Genomic DNA, 17582 nt, shown 5'->3' on the forward strand with positions numbered 1-17582 from the left:
ATACCACTGCTGGCTTGGCTCTGAAGCTAAGCAGGGTTGGTCCTGGTCAGTCCCTGGATGGGAGACCAGATTCTGCTGGAAGTGATTTTGGAGACACTCTGTCCTCTGGTCTAAAGAAAATACCCCAATGCCCCAGGGTTAAATCAAATATATCCTCTTCCAAGACATTCCATTATTCAACCCCTCTGTTTATTGCAGGGTTTGTGATCTACTTTGGCTACGGGATCCACCACAGTGCTGAGGCAGCTCTGGCCAGCTCCTCTCCTGAGTCTGATGTCGAGCTGAACGACTACATATCCAGCCACTCACACAACATGGAGCCCGTGTCTCCTGAGAAAGAGGCGTTTCTACATAATGGTCTGGAGTCCCGGGGAGAGGAGGACGGAGACCTGTAGAGTGCTAGGACCCAGCAGACAACTTCCACAGCCTGCCCTGGCCGCCCTACATGCCACACCTTATCACGCCCCTTTGGAACTTTTGTCTGTCTGGAACCTTTTATCAAACAGGATAGAACCCTCTTGGAATGAACCGTCTCCTTTTGGGATGTGCCATGCCGTTTTTAAACAGGGTCCTGGCTCTTTAGACATCTCACAGCGGCGTATGCACATGTAGCTTCTCGCAGGTGTTCCTGGGTAGGGAAAATACATTTCTAATGCAGAAAAAAAAGGAGTAGAGAAAAAAGAAGGAAGGATGAGAGGATAGACTGCTGGTTGTTCCTGAGGGCTTATTGTGAGCTCACAAGGGGTTTCCTACTACAGACAGGAGAACCATTTCAACCCAGGGAAACTGAGCAGACATCTTGGATCTTGTCCTCCTCCATTTTAGGGAGAGTGTGGTTTGATGTGATGGGAGTGGGGTAGTGTAATGTTGCTGTTGAGGACTGGGTTTGATTGGATCCACTGAGCACACACTGGTTGAATCAATGTTGTTTCCAAGTCATTTCAATGAAGTTACGTTGTAATAACTTGGAATAAACGTTGAAATGACGTCTGTGTGCAGTGAGGATACTCTACTAGCTGGCACATGGTTCTCTCACAGCTCAGGAAGGACTCTCACAGCTCAGGAAGGACTCTCACAGCTCAGGAAGGACTCTCACAGCTCAGGAAGGACTCTCACAGCTCAGGAAGGACTCTCACAGCTCAGGAAAGACTCTCACAGCTCAGGAAGGACTCTCATAGCTCAGGAAGGACTATCACAGCTCAGGAAGGACTCTCACAGCTCAGGAAGGACTCTCACAGCTCAGGAAGGACTCTCACAGCTCAGGAAGGACTCTCACAGCTGAAGAAGGACTCTCACAGCTCAGGAAGGACTCTCACAGCTCAGGAAGGACTATCTGTTGGTTAACATCCTAATGGATTGGTTAGGGTTAAGGTTGTGCATTAAGGTTGTCATTTGAGAGATGTCAGAAAACATCACTGAGTCACTCTGTGTGGTAATCTTCAAGATAATCATATTGTTTGATGAGGCATATCTATACTCTCAACATTTTCAGATGATTGTCAAACTGCTGTCTGGAAAGGTAGACACCAGACATGGCTACAATAACTACTGCTAGGAGTCTACCTTTAGATCTGCCAAAACCAGGGATGAGCTATATATGTGTATTTCCTTTGAAACAGTGATTAGCATTTTTCTAGTCTGAACTGTTACATCCTCCCCTAGCAGGATATATGCTACCTTGTTGTGAACTTCTGTTATCTCCCTTCTCACTGTGATGTAGTTGCTGTGGCTCACCACTAGAGGTCGCTGTGTATCACACAACGTCAGTAGACCTTTCAAATCAAATCAAATTGTATTCATCACCTGCGCCGAATACATACCTTAACCAACAATGCAGTTCAAGAAATAGAATTCAGAAAATATTTACTAAATATACTAAAGTGAAAAAATATAATATCAAAAAGTAACACAAGAAAATGACATAACAATAATGAGGCTATATACAGGTGGATCTCCCGGTTGCGGCCGGCTGCGACAGAGCCTGGGCGCGAACCCAGCCCAGCCTGGGCGCGAACCCAGAGACTCTGGTGGCGCAGACAATGCCTAGTATATAGGTCCTGGATGTCAGGAAGCTCCCCAGTGGCGCAGCGGTCTAAGGCACTGCATCTCAGTGCTAGAGATGTCACTACATTTACATTTACATTTAAGTCATTTAGCTGACGCTCTTATCCAGAGCGACTTACAAATTGGAAAGTTCATACATATTCATCCTGGTCCCCCCGTGGGGAATGAACCCACAACCCTGGCGTTGCAAGCGCCATGCTCTACCAACTGAGCCACACGGGACCAGGAACCTGACCCTGGTTCGATTCCAGGCTGTATCACAACCAGTCGTGATTGGGAGTCCCATAGGGTTGCGCACAATTGGCCCAGCGTCATCCGGGTTAGGGTGTGGCTGGGGTAGGCCGTCATTGTAAATAAGAATTTGTTCTTAAACTGACTTGCCTAGTTAAATTTTTTAAAAAAATAGTTTTTATTTCACCTTTATTTAACCAGGTAGGCTAGTTGAGAACAAGTTCTCATTTGCAACTGCGACCTGGCCAAGATAAAGCATAGCAGTGTGAACAGACAACAACACAGAGTTACACATGGAGTAAACAATAAACAAGTCAATAACATGGTAGAAAAAAAAGAGAATCTATATACAATGTGTGCAAAAGGCATGAGGTAGGCAATAAATCGAATAATTACAATTTAGCAGATTAACACTGGAGTGATAAATCATCAGATGATCATGTGCAAGAAGAGATACTGGTGTGCAAAAGAGCAGAAAAGTAAATAAATAAAAGCAGTATGGGGGGTGAGGTAGGTAAATTGGGTGGGTAGTTTACAGATGGACTATGTACAGCTGCAGCGATCGGTTAGCTGCTCGGATAGCAGATAAATAGGTTAAATACATTTTTTTTTTTACGCTTGGCCCCGGTGATATACTGGGCTGTAGGCACTACCCTCTGTAGTGCGTATAGGCTATAGGCTGTTTCATCATTGTCGGTGATCAGGCCTACCACCGTTGTGTTGTCTGCAAACTCAGTAATGATGTTGGAGTTGTGGTGAACAGGGAGTACAGGAGGGGACAAAGTACACACCCCTGAGGGGCCCCAGTGTTGAGGATCAGTGTGGCAGACGTGTTGTTGCCTACCCTTACCACCTGGGGGCGGCCCCTCAGGAAGTCCAGGATCCAGTTGCAGAGGGAGGTGTTTAGTCCCATGGTCCTTAGCTTATTGATGAGCTTTGAGGGCACTATGGTGTTGAACACTGAGCTGTAGTCAATGAATAGCATTCTCACATAGGTGTTCCTTTTGTCCAGGTGGGAAAGGGCAGTGTGGAGTACGATTGAGATTGTGTCATCTGTGGATCTATTGGGGCGGGTATTGCGAATTGGGTGGGTCTAGTGCTTCCGGTATGATGGTGTTGATGTGAGCCATGACTAGCCAAGACCTTCATGGCTTCCGACGTGAGTGCTACGGGGGTAATCATTTAGGCAGGTTACCTTCGCTATTCTTGGGCACAGGGACTATGGTGGTCTGTTTGAAACATTTAGGTATTACAGACTCGGTCAGGGAGAGGTTGAAAATGTCAGTGAAGACACTTGCCAGTTGGTCAGTGCTTTGAGTACACGTCCTGGTAATCCGTCTGGCCCCGCGGCCTCGAGTCTTCTTGGGTAATACACCTGTATTTGGCTTGTTTCTCCCATTCTTGTCTGCAGATCCTCTCAAGCTCTGTCAGGTTGGATGGGGAGCGTCGCTGCACAGCTATTTTTAGATCTCTCCAGAGATGTTCGATCGGGTTCAAGTCCAGGCTCTGGCTCGGCCACTCAAGGACATTCAGAGACTTGTCCCGAAGCCACTCCTGCATTGTTTGGGTTTGTGCTTAGGGTTGTTGTCCTGTTGGAAGGTGAACCTTCATCCCAGTCTGAGGTCCTGAGCACTCTGGAGCAGGTTTTCATCAAGGATCTCTTTGTACTTTGCTCTGTTCATCTTTCCCTTGATCCTGACTAGTCTCCCAGTCTCTGCCGCTGAAAAACATCCCCAGAGCATGATGCTGCTACGACCATGCTTCACCGTAGGGATGGTGCTAGGTTTCATCCAGACGTGACGCTTGGCATTCAGTCCAGAGAGTTCAACCTGGGTTTCATCAGACCAGAGAATATTGTTTCTCATGGTCTGAGAGTCTTTAGCTGCCATTAGGCAAACTGAAAGCAAGCTGTAATGTGCCTTTTACGTAACAAAATGTGGAAAAAGTCAAGGGGTCTGAATACTTTGCGAATGCACTGTATTTACAAAAGTATGTGGATACCCCTTCAAATGAGTGGAATCAGCTATTTCAGGCACACCCATTGCTGAGAGGTGTTTAAAATTGAGCACACAGCCATGCAATCTCCTTAGACAAACAATATCAGTACAATGGCCTTACTGAAGAGCTCATTGGCCTTCAACGTGTCACTGTCATAGGATGCCACCTTTCCAACTAGTCAGTTCGGCAAATGTCTTCCCTGGTAGAGCTACCCCCGTCAACTGTAAGGGCTGTTATTGTAAAGTGGAAATGTCTAAGAACTTCTCAGCCAGTAGAATTAGTCTGTCCTTGGTTGCAACACTCACTACCGAGTTCCAAACTGCCTCTGGAAGCAACGTCAGTACAATAACTGTTTATCGGGAGCTTCATGAAATGGGTTTCCATTGCCGAGCAGCCGTACACAAGCCTAAGTTCGCCGCCATTGGACTCTGGAGCAGTGGAAACGTGTTCTCTGAAATGACGAATCACGCTTCCCCATCTGCCAGTCCGCAGACGAATCTGGGTTTGGTGGATGCCATGAGATTGGTACCTGCCTGAATGTAAAGTTTAGTGAAGGAGGAATAATGGTCTGGGGTTGTTTTTCATGGTTCGGGCCCTTTTGTTCCAGGGAAGGGAAATCTTAACGATGCAGCATTTAATGACATTCTAGACGATTCTGTGCTTCCAACTTTGTGGCAACAGTTTGGGGAAGGCCCTTTCCTGTTTCAGCATGACAACGCCCCCGTGCACAAAGAGAGGTTCAGTTAAAGCAGACCTACTCCATATCAATGGCCATGATTTTGGAATGAAATGTTCGACGAACAGATGTCCACATACTTAAGTCATGTAATGTGGATTTAAGCATTAATTTAGATATTTTAAATACTATGATTTCTAGGGGTGAGAATATGATAAATACTTTATGTATACCTGTTGTAATATGCTCAATACATTTTCTGCGTGTAACATTTTGTATATATTTATTACAGTAAATGATTTGTTAAATTACCAAAAATGTGCTTTTAAATTTTTTTTTTGACTAAGTGCATGTGTTTGTGTGTCCGATCATGTTACACTGAATGTTTTAAATATTTTATGTCATAGTCTATGGGTTTGTGTGTCTAAATGTTTTGGGCGTAGAGCTTATGTATTTGACATACCATAAAACTTAAATTAACCGCTGTCTCAGATAGCTGACTGTCCCTTTTAATAGCTGGGCAAAGACACACATTTCAGCAAATAAACACCTGTTTCAAATAAATGAATTGTTTACGAGGTTATCGTTAATTACCATGAATTATTTACAAGGTTTAATGTTTGATTTGTTACATAAAATAATTCAGTTATGAATCGGGGGAAAAATGATGTCAATCATCTGTTTTTATCGCCAGTAATAAACTGCTAGCCGTTGCCTGCTAACAGCTGAGAACCGACAGTAATAAACTGCTAGCCGTTGCCTGCTAACAGCTGAGAACCGACAGTAATAAACTGCTAGCCGTTGCCTGCTAACAGCTGAGAACCGACAGTAATAAACTGCTAGCCGTTGCCTGCTAACAGCTGAGAACCGACAGTAATAAACTGCTAGCCGTTGCCTGCTAACAGCTGAGAACCGACAGTAATAAACTGCTAGCCGTTGCCTGCTAACAGCTGAGAACCGACAGTAATAAACTGCTAGCCGTTGCCTGCTAACAGCTGAGAACCGACAGTAATAAACTGCTAGCCGTTGCTAACAGCTGAGAACGGACTGGCGTAAAAATTCACCTTTAGGAGTACAAACCCCCAGAAATCAGCCGAAAATGCACAGTCAAAGAGGATAAATATTTCCCTTGACAGAACAATCAAAGTCATTTTTTATTGAGGCATATTAAGAGAAAATAAATGTGACACAGTGTGTAAATGATAACAATAAATGTGTTTAAATGCAGGAAGGGAATGCTGGAATTAAACAATTAACTATGCATAAATGCAAAAGCTGTGTGCATTAAGAAAATAGATGCCTGGCTCAAATAGAAGCCTGTCTTTAATAAGCGGCTGTTGTGTTCACTTATTTAAGCAAATAAACGCCCGGGATATTAAAGTTTTACGATATGTTAACTTAGGGCTCGATTCAATCAGATCCGCTTCAGCTGAAATCCTCATAGTTGATGTTTTGATGGTTGTCACTGGTGTAGAGAGGAGTAGGCAGGAGGCAGTCGCAGGTTTAGAGCTACTGAATTTATTTAAACACCAGAGAACAAAGCGGGACAAAACCCAAACCCTGCTGTGCTCAAATTTCTTCATAAACAAAAAGGCACAGGGCGAACTGAAAATTTAAATATAAAGTACTCAGGAAATAGTAAGCGAGATCCTCTCAGGAAAACAAGTAACATTAGCAATGACCAACAAAGACAAACGGCAGAGAGAGTACATATACAGTGATAGAGTAGGGATTGGAACCAGGTGTGTGTAATGATGACGAGACAAGTCCGGGGTTGATGAAGTGAAGGGCGCAGAGAGAAGGCTGGTGACACCGAACACCTGAGCTGGACAAGAGGGGGAGCCAAAGAGAAGGCCGCTGTGTCAACGGTGCTGGAGGTGGTTAAAACTGTGTCAAATCCACAACAGCTCCTGGCATTAGAACTAAAGCGGACATTTACATTGGTTGTATTAAAATCCATTGCAGCATTGTTTACAAGTTTGATAACTGGAATGATAGATGTAATCTACACCTCCATTAGGATGATAGATGTAATCTACTCCTCCATTAGGATGATAGGTGTAATCTACTCCTCCATTAGGATGATAGATGTAATCTACTCCTCCATTAGAATGATAGATGTAATCTACTCCTCCATTAGAATGATAGATGTAATCTACTCCTCCATTAGGATGATAGATGTAATCTACTCCTCCATTAGGATGATAGATGTAATCTACTCCTCCATTAGGATGATAGATGTAATCTACACCTCCATTAGGATGATAGATGTAATCTACTCCTCCATTAGAATGATAGATGTAATCTACTCCTCCATTAGAATGATAGATGTAATCTACTCCTCCATTAGAATGATAGATGTAATCTACTCCTCCATTAGGATGATAGATGTAATCTACTCCTCCATTAGAATGATAGATGTAATCTACTCCTCCATTAGAATGATAGATGTAATCTACTCCTCCATTAGAATGATAGATGTAATCTAATCCTCCATTAGGATGATAGATGTAATCTACACCTCCATTAGGATGATAGATGTAATCTACACCTCCATTAGGATGACAGATGATAGATGTAATCTACTCCTCCATTAGAATGATAGATGTAATCTACACCTCCATTAGGATGATAGATGATAGATGTAATCTACTCCTCCATTAGGATGATAGATGTAATCTACACCTCCATTAGGATGATAGATGATAGATGTAATCTACTCCTCCATTAGGATGATAGATGTAATCTACACCTCCATTAGGATGATAGATGTAATCTACACCTCCATTAGGATGATAGATGTAATCTACTCCTCCATTAGGATGATAGATGTAATCTACTCCTCAATTAGGATGATAGATGTAATCTACTCCTCCATTAGGATGATAGATGTAATCTACTCCTCCATTAGGATGATAGATGTAATCTACTCCTCAATTAGGATGATAGATGTAATCTACTCCTCAATTAGGATGATAGATGTAATCTACTCCATTAGGATGATAGATGTAATCTACTCCATTAGGATGATAGATGTAATCTACTCCTCCATTAGGATGATAGATGTAATCTACTCCTCCATTAGGATGATAGATGTAATCTACTCCTCCATTAGGATGATAGATGTAATCTACACCTCCATTAGGATGATAGATGTAATCTACACCTCCATTAGGATGATAGATGTAATCTACACCTCCATTAGGATGATAGATGTACTCTACTCCTCCATTAGAATGATAGATGTAATCTACACCTCCATTAGGATGATAGATGTAATCTACACCTCCATTAGGATGATAGATGTAATCTACACCTCCATTAGGATGATAGATGTAATCTACACCTCCATTAGGATGATAGATGTAATCTACACCTCCATTAGGATGATAGATGTAATCTACTCCTCCATTAGGATGATAGATGTAATCTACTCCTCCATTAGGATGATAGATGTAATCTACACCTCCATTAGGATGATAGATGTAATCTACTCCTCCATTAGGATGATAGATGTAATCTACTCCTCCATTAGGATGATAGATGTAATCTACTCCTCCATTAGGATGATAGATGTAATCTACTCCTCCATTAGGATGATAGATGTAATCTACACCTCCATTAGGATGATAGATGTAATCTACTCCTCCATTAGGATGATAGATGTAATCTACACCTCCATTAGGATGATAGATGTAATCTACTCCTCCATTAGGATGATAGATGTAATCTACTCCTCCATTAGGATGATAGATGTAATCTACTCCCCCATTAGGATGATAGATGTAATCTACTCCTCCATTAGGATGATAGATGTAATCTACTCCTCCATTAGAATGATAGATGTAATCTACTCCTCCATTAGGATGATAGATGATAGATGTAATCTACTCCTCCATTAGGATGATAGATGTAATCTACTCCTCCATTAGGATGATAGATGTAATATACTCCTCCATTAGGATGATAGATGTAATATACTCCTCCATTAGGATGATAGATGTAATATACTCCTCCATTAGGATGATAGATGTAATATACTCCTCCATTAGGATGATAGATGTAATATACTCCTCCATTAGGATGATAGATGTAATATACTCCTCCATTAGGATGATAGATGTAATCTACTCCTCCATTAGGATGATAGATGTAATATACTCCTCCATTAGGATGATAGATGTAATATACTCCTCCATTAGGATGATAGATGATAGATGTAATCTACTCCTCCATTAGGATGATAGATGTAATCTACTCCTCCATTAGGATGATAGATGTAATATACTCCTCCATTAGGATGATAGATGTAATCTACTCCTCCATTAGGATGATAGATGTAATATACTCCTCCATTAGGATGATAGATGTAATCTACTCCTCCATTAGGATGATAGATGTAATATACTCCTCCATTAGGATGATAGATGTAATATACTCCTCCATTAGGATGATAGATGATAGATGTAATCTACTCCTCCATTAGGATGATAGATGTAATCTACTCCTCCATTAGGATGATAGATGTAATATACTCCTCCATTAGGATGATAGATGTAATATACTCCTCCATTAGGATGATAGATGATAGATGTAATATACTCCTCCATTAGGATGATAGATGTAATCTACTCCTCCATTAGGATGATAGATGTAATATACTCCTCCATTAGGATGATAGATGTAATATACTCCTCCATTAGGATGATAGATGATAGATGTAATATACTCCTCCATTAGGATGATAGATGTAATATACTCCTCCATTAGGATGATAGATGATAGATGTAATCTACTCCTCCATTAGGATGATAGATGTAATCTACTCCTCCATTAGGATGATAGATGTAATATACTCCTCCATTAGGATGATAGATGTAATATACTCCTCCATTAGGATGATAGATGATAGATGTAATCTACTCCTCCATTAGGATGATAGATGTAATCTACTCCTCCATTAGGATGATAGATGTAATATACTCCTCCATTAGGATGATAGATGTAATCTACTCCTCCATTAGGATGATAGATGTAATCTACTCCTCCATTAGGATGATAGATGTAATCTACTCCTCCATTAGGATGATAGATGTAATCTACTCCTCCATTAGGATGATAGATGTAATCTACACCTCCATTAGGATGATAGATGTAATCTACACCTCCATTAGAATGATAGATGATAGATGTAATCTACACCTCCATTAGGATGATAGATGTAATCTACTCCTCCATTAGGATGATAGATGTAATCTACTCCTCCATTAGGATGATAGATGTAATCTACTCCTCCATTAGGATGATAGATGTAATCTACACCTCCATTAGGATGATAGATGTAATCTACACCTCCATTAGGATGATAGATGTAATCTACTCCTCCATTAGGATGATAGATGTAATCTACTCCTCCATTAGGATGATAGATGTAATCTACTCCTCCATTAGGATGATAGATGTAATCTACTCCTCCATTAGGATGATAGATGTAATCTACTCCTCCATTAGGATGATAGATGTAATCTACTCCCCCATTAGGATGATAGATGTAATCTACTCCTCCATTAGGATGATAGATGTAATCTACACCTCCATTAGAATGATAGATGTAATCTACTCCTCCATTAGGATGATAGATGTAATCTACTCCTCCATTAGGATGATAGATGTAATCTACTCCTCCATTAGGATGATAGATGTAATCTACACCTCCATTAGGATGATAGATGTAATCTACTCCTCCATTAGGATGATAGATGATAGATGTAATCTACACCTCCATTAGGATGATAGATGTAATCTACACCTTCATTAGGATGATAGATGTAATCTACTCCTCCATTAGGATGATAGATGTAATCTACTCCTCCATTAGGATGATAGATGTAATCTACTCCTCCATTAGGATGATAGATGTAATCTACTCCTCCATTAGGATGATAGATGTAATCTACTCCTCCATTAGGATGATAGATGTAATCTACACCTCCATTAGGATGATAGATGTAATCTACTCCTCCATTAGGATGATAGATGTAATCTACTCCTCCATTAGGATGATAGATGTAATCTACTCCTCCATTAGGATGATAGATGTAATCTACACCTCCATTAGGATGATAGATGATAGATGTAATCTACTCCTCCATTAGGATGATAGATGTAATCTACACCTCCATTAGGATGATAGATGTAATCTACTCCTCCATTAGGATGATAGATGTAATCTACACCTCCATTAGGATGATAGATGATAGATGTAATCTACTCCTCCATTAGGATGATAGATGTAATCTACTCCTCCATTAGGATGATCGATGTAATCTACTCCTCCATTAGGATGATAGATGATAGATGTAATCTACTCCTCCATTAGGATGATAGATGTAATCTACTCCTCCATTAGGATGATAGATGTAATCTACTCCTCCATTAGGATGATAGATGTAATCTACTCCTCCATTAGGATGATAGATGTAATCTACTCCTCCATTAGGATGATAGATGTAATCTACACCTCCATTAGGATGATAGATGTAATCTACACCTCCATTAGGATGATAGATGTAATCTACACCTCCATTAGGATGATAGATGTAATCTACACCTCCATTAGGATGATAGATGTAATCTACTCCTCCATTAGGATGATAGATGTAATCTACTCCTCCATTAGGATGATAGATGTAATCTACACCTCCATTAGGATGATAGATGTAATCTACTCCTCCATTAGGATGATAGATGTAATCTACACCTCCATTAGAATGATAGATGTAATCTACTCCTCCATTAGAATGATAGATGATAGATGTAATCTACACCTCCATTAGAATGATAGATGTAATCTACTCCTCCATTAGGATGATAGATGATAGATGTAATCTACACCTCCATTAGGATGATAGATGATAGATGTAATCTACTCCTCCATTAGGATGATAGATGTAATCTACACCTCCATTAGAATGATAGATGTAATCTACTCCTCCATTAGGATGATAGATGTAATCTACTCCTCCATTAGGATGATAGATGTAATCTACTCCTCCATTAGGATGATAGATGTAATCTACTCCTCCATTAGGATGATAGATGTAATCTACTCCTCCATTAGGATGATAGATGTAATCTACTCCTCCATTAGGATGATAGATGTAATCTACACCTCCATTAGAATGATAGATGTAATCTACACCTCCATTAGGATGATAGATGATAGATGTAATCTACTCCTCCATTAGGATGATAGATGTAATCTACTCCTCCATTAGGATGATAGATGTAATCTAATCCTCCATTAGGATGATAGATGTAATCTACTCCTCCATTAGGATGATAGATGTAATCTAATCCTCCATTAGGATGATAGATGTAATCTACTCCTCCATTAGGATGATAGATGTAATCTAATCCTCCATTAGGATGATAGATGTAATCTACACCTCCATTAGGATGATAGATGATAGATGTAATCTACTCCTCCATTAGGATGATAGATGTAATCTACACCTCCATTAGGATGATAGATGTAATCTACTCCTCCATTAGGATGATAGATGTAATCTACTCCTCCATTAGGATGATAGATGTAATCTAATCCTCCATTAGGATGATAGATGTAATCTACTCCTCCATTAGGATGATAGATGTAATCTAATCCTCCATTAGGATGATAGATGTAATCTACTCCTCCATTAGGATGATAGATGTAATCTACTCCTCCATTAGGATGATAGATGTAATCTACTCCTCCATTAGGATGATAGATGTAATCTACACCTCCATTAGGATGATAGATGTAATCTACTCCTCCATTAGGATGATAGATGTAATCTACTCCTCCATTAGAATGATAGATGTAATCTAATCCTCCATTAGGATGATAGATGTAATCTACTCCTCCATTAGGATGATAGATGTAATCTACTCCTCCATTAGGATGATAGATGTAATCTACTCCTCCATTAGGATGATAGATGTAATCTACACCTCCATTAGGATGATAGATGTAATCTACTCCTCCATTAGGATGATAGATGTAATCTACTCCTCCATTAGGATGATAGATGTAATCTACTCCTCCATTAGGATGATAGATGTAATCTACTCCTCCATTAGGATGATAGATGTAATCTACTCCTCCATTAGGATGATAGATGTAATCTACACCTCCATTAGGATGATAGATGTAATCTACACCTCCATTAGGATGATAGATGTAATCTACACCTCCATTAGGATGATAGATGTAATCTACTCCTCCATTAGGATGATAGATGTAATCTACACCTCCATTAGGATGATAGATGTAATCTACTCCTCCATTAGGATGATAGGTGTAATCTACTCCTCCATTAGGATGATAGATGTAATCTACTCCTCCATTAGGATGATAGATGTAATCTACTCCTCCATTAGGATGATAGATGTAATCTACACCTCCATTAGGATGATAGATGTACTCTACTCCTCCATTAGGATGATAGATGTAAATTTATACTGCTCATGTAAACATCAGGGAGACGTGTTGGTTTATACTGCTCATGTAAACATCATGGAGACGTGTTGGTTTATACTGCTCATGTAAACATCAGGGAGCCGTGTTAGTTTATACTGCTCATGTAAACATCAGAGAGACGTGTTAGTTTATACTGCTCATGTAAACATCAGGGAGACGTGTTAGTTTATACTGCTCATGTAAACATCAGGGAGACGTGTTAGTTTATACTGCTCATGTAAACATCAGGGAGACGTGTTAGTTTATACTGCTCATGTAAACATCAAGGAGACGTGTTGGTTTATACTGCTCATGTAAACATCAGGGAGACGTGTTAGTTTATACTGCTCATGTAAACATCAGGGAGACGTGTTGGTTTATACTGCTCATGTAAACATCAAGGAGACGTGTTGGTTTATACTGCTCATGTAAACATCAGGGAGACGTGTTAGTTTATACTGCTCATGTAAACATCAAGGAGACGTGTTGGTTTATACTGCTCATGTAAACATCAGGGAGACGTGTTAGTTTATACTGCTCATGTAAACATCAGGGAGACGTGTTGGTTTATACTGCTCATGTAAACATCAGAGAGACGTGTTAGTTTATACTGCTCATGTAAACATCAGGGAGACGTGTTAGTTTATACTGCTCATGTAAACATCAGAGAGACGTGTTAGTTTATACTGCTCATGTAAACATCAGGGAGACGTGTTAGTTTATACTGCTCATGTAAACATCAGGGAGACGTGTTGGTTTATACTGCTCATGTAAACATCAGGGAGACGTGTTAGTTTATACTGCTCATGTAAACATCAAGGAGACGTGTTGGTTTATACTGCTCATGTAAACATCAGGGAGACGTGTTAGTTTATACTGCTCATGTAAACATCAGGGAGACGTGTTGGTTTATACTGCTCATGTAAACATCAGGGAGCCGTGTTAGTTTATACTGCTCATGTAAACATCAGAGAGACGTGTTAGTTTATACTGCTCATGTAAACATCAGGGAGACGTGTTAGTTTATACTGCTCATGTAAACATCAGGGAGACGTGTTGGTTTATACTGCTCATGTAAACATCAGGGAGCCGTGTTAGTTTATACTGCTCATGTAAACATCAGGGAGACGTGTTAGTTTATACTGCTCATGTAAACATCAGGGAGACGTGTTCGTTTATACTGCTCATGTAAACATCAGGGAGCCGTGTTAGTTTATACTGCTCATGTAAACATCAGGGAGCCGTGTTAGTTTATACTGCTCATGTAAACATCAGGGAGCCGTGTTAGTTTATACTGCTCATGTAAACATCAGGGAGACGTGTTAGTTTATACTGCTCATGTAAACATCAGGGAGCCGTGTCAGTTTATACTGCTCATGTAAACATCAGGGAGCCGTGTTAGTTTATACTGCTCATGTAAACATCAGGGAGCCGTGTTAGTTTATACTGCTCATGTAAACATCAGGGAGACGTGTTGGTTTATACTGCTCATGTAAACATCAGGGAGACGTGTTGGTTTATACTGCTCATGTAAACATCAGGGAGACGTGTTGGTTTATACTGCTCATGTAAACATCAGGGAGCCGTGTTAGTTTATACTGCTCATGTAAACATCAGGGAGCCTTGTTAGTTTATACTGCTCATGTAAACATCAGGGAGACGTGTTGGTTTATACTGCTCATGTAAACATCAGGGAGCCGTGTTAGTTTATACTGCTCATGTAAACATCAGGGAGCCATGTTAGTTTATACTGCTCATGTAAACATCAGGGAGACGTGTTAGTTTATACTGCTCATGTAAACATCAGGGAGACGTGTTAGTTTATACTGCTCATGTAAACATCAGGGAGCCGTGTTAGTTTATACTGCTCATGTAAACATCAGGGAGACGTGTTAGTTTATACTGCTCATGTAAACATCAGGGAGACGTGTTGGTTTATACTGCTCATGTAAACATCAGGGAGCCGTGTTAGTTTATACTGCTCATGTAAACATCAGGGAGCCGTGTTAGTTTATACTGCTCATGTAAACATCAGGGAGACGTGTTAGTTTATACTGCTCATGTAAACATCAGGGAGACGTGTTAGTTTATACTGCTCATGTAAACATCAGGGAGCCGTGTTAGTTTATACTACTCATGTAAACATCAGGGAGACGTGTTAGTTTATACTGCTCATGTAAACATCAGGGAGCCGTGTTAGTTTATACTGCTCATGTAAACATCAGGGAGACGTGTTAGTTTATACTGCTCATGTAAACATCAGGGAGACGTGTTCGTTTATACTGCTCATGTAAACATCAGGGAGCCGTGTTAGTTTATACTGCTCATGTAAACATCAGGGAGACGTGTTAGTTTATACTGCTCATGTAAACATCAGGGAGACGTGTTAGTTTATACTGCTCATGTAAACATCAGGGAGACGTGTTGGTTTATACTGCTCATGTAAACATCAGGGAGCCGTGTTAGTTTATACTGCTCATGTAAACATCAGGGAGACGTGTTAGTTTATACTGCTCATGTAAACATCAGGGAGACGTGTTCGTTTATACTGCTCATGTAAACATCAGGGAGCCGTGTTAGTTTATACTGCTCATGTAAACATCAGGGAGCCGTGTTAGTTTATACTGCTCATGTAAACATCAGGGAGCCGTGTTAGTTTATACTGCTCATGTAAACATCAGGGAGACGTGTTAGTTTATACTGCTCATGTAAACATCAGGGAGCCGTGTAAGTTTATACTGCTCATGTAAACATCAGGGAGCCGTGTTAGTTTATACTGCTCATGTAAACATCAGGGAGCCGTGTTAGTTTATACTGCTCATGTAAACATCAGGGAGACGTGTTGGTTTATACTGCTCATGTAAACATCAGGGAGACGTGTTGGTTTATACTGCTCATGTAAACATCAGGGAGACGTGTTGGTTTATACTGCTCATGTAAACATCAGGGAGCCGTGTTAGTTTATACTGCTCATGTAAACATCAGGGAGCCTTGTTAGTTTATACTGCTCATGTAAACATCAGGGAGACGTGTTGGTTTATACTGCTCATGTAAACATCAGGGAGCCGTGTTAGTTTATACTGCTCATGTAAACATCAGGGAGCCGTGTTAGTTTATACTGCTCATGTAAACATCAGGGAGACGTGTTAGTTTATACTGCTCATGTAAACATCAGGGAGACGTGTTAGTTTATACTGCTCATGTAAACATCAGGGAGCCGTGTTAGTTTATACTGCTCATGTAAACATCAGGGAGACGTGTTAGTTTATACTGCTCATGTAAACATCAGGGAGACGTGTTAGTTTATACTGCTCATGTAAACATCAGGGAGCCGTGTTAGTTTATACTACTCATGTAAACATCAGGGAGACGTGTTAGTTTATACTGCTCATGTAAACATCAGGGAGCCGTGTTAGTTTATACTGCTCATGTAAACATCAGGGAGACGTGTTAGTTTATACTGCTCATGTAAACATCAGGGAGACGTGTTCGTTTATACTGCTCATGTAAACATCAGGGAGCCGTGTTAGTTTATACTGCTCATATAAACATCAGGGAGACGTGTTAGTTTATACTGCTCATGTAAACATCAGGGAGACGTGTTAGTTTATACTGCTCATGTAAACATCAGGGAGCCGTGTTAGTTTATACTGCTCATGTAAACATCAGGGAGCCGTGTTAGTTTATACTGCTCATGTAAACATCAAGGAGACGTGTTGGTTTATACTGCTCATGTAAACATCAGGGAGACGTGTTAGTTTATACTGCTCATGTAAACATCAAGGAGACGTGTTAGTTTATACTGCTCATGTAAACATCAGGGAGACGTGTTGGTTTATACTGCTCATGTAAACATCAGGGAGACGTGTTAGTTTATACTGCTCATGTAAACATCAAGGAGACGTGTTAGTTTATACTGCTCATGTAAACATCAGGGAGCCGTGTTAGTTTATACTGCTCATGTAAACATCAAGGAGACGTGTTGGTTTATACTGCTCATGTAAACATCAGGGAGACGTGTTAGTTTATACTGCTCATGTAAACATCAGGGAGACGTGTTAGTTTATACTGCTCATGTAAACATCAGGGAGCCGTGTTAGTTTATACTGC

At 40.4% G+C, this 17582-nt stretch overlaps 1 protein-coding gene across 1 annotated transcript in view; it reads left to right on the forward strand.

The window, feature by feature from the left end:
- Positions 1–5302, forward strand: part of LOC139537963 (high affinity cationic amino acid transporter 1-like) — a 103910-nt gene extending 98608 nt beyond the window's left edge. The window contains exon 13 of the mRNA XM_071339880.1: positions 199–5302. Within this exon, the coding sequence (XP_071195981.1) occupies positions 199–395 (197 nt within the window). The 3' untranslated portion in view covers positions 396–5302. The remainder of the gene's footprint in view (positions 1–198) is intronic.
- Positions 5303–17582: the final 12280 nt, after the last annotated feature.

This window comes from Salvelinus alpinus, chromosome 13 (genome assembly GCF_045679555.1).
Source record: "Salvelinus alpinus chromosome 13, SLU_Salpinus.1, whole genome shotgun sequence".
NCBI classification, from domain to species: domain Eukaryota; kingdom Metazoa; phylum Chordata; class Actinopteri; order Salmoniformes; family Salmonidae; genus Salvelinus; species Salvelinus alpinus.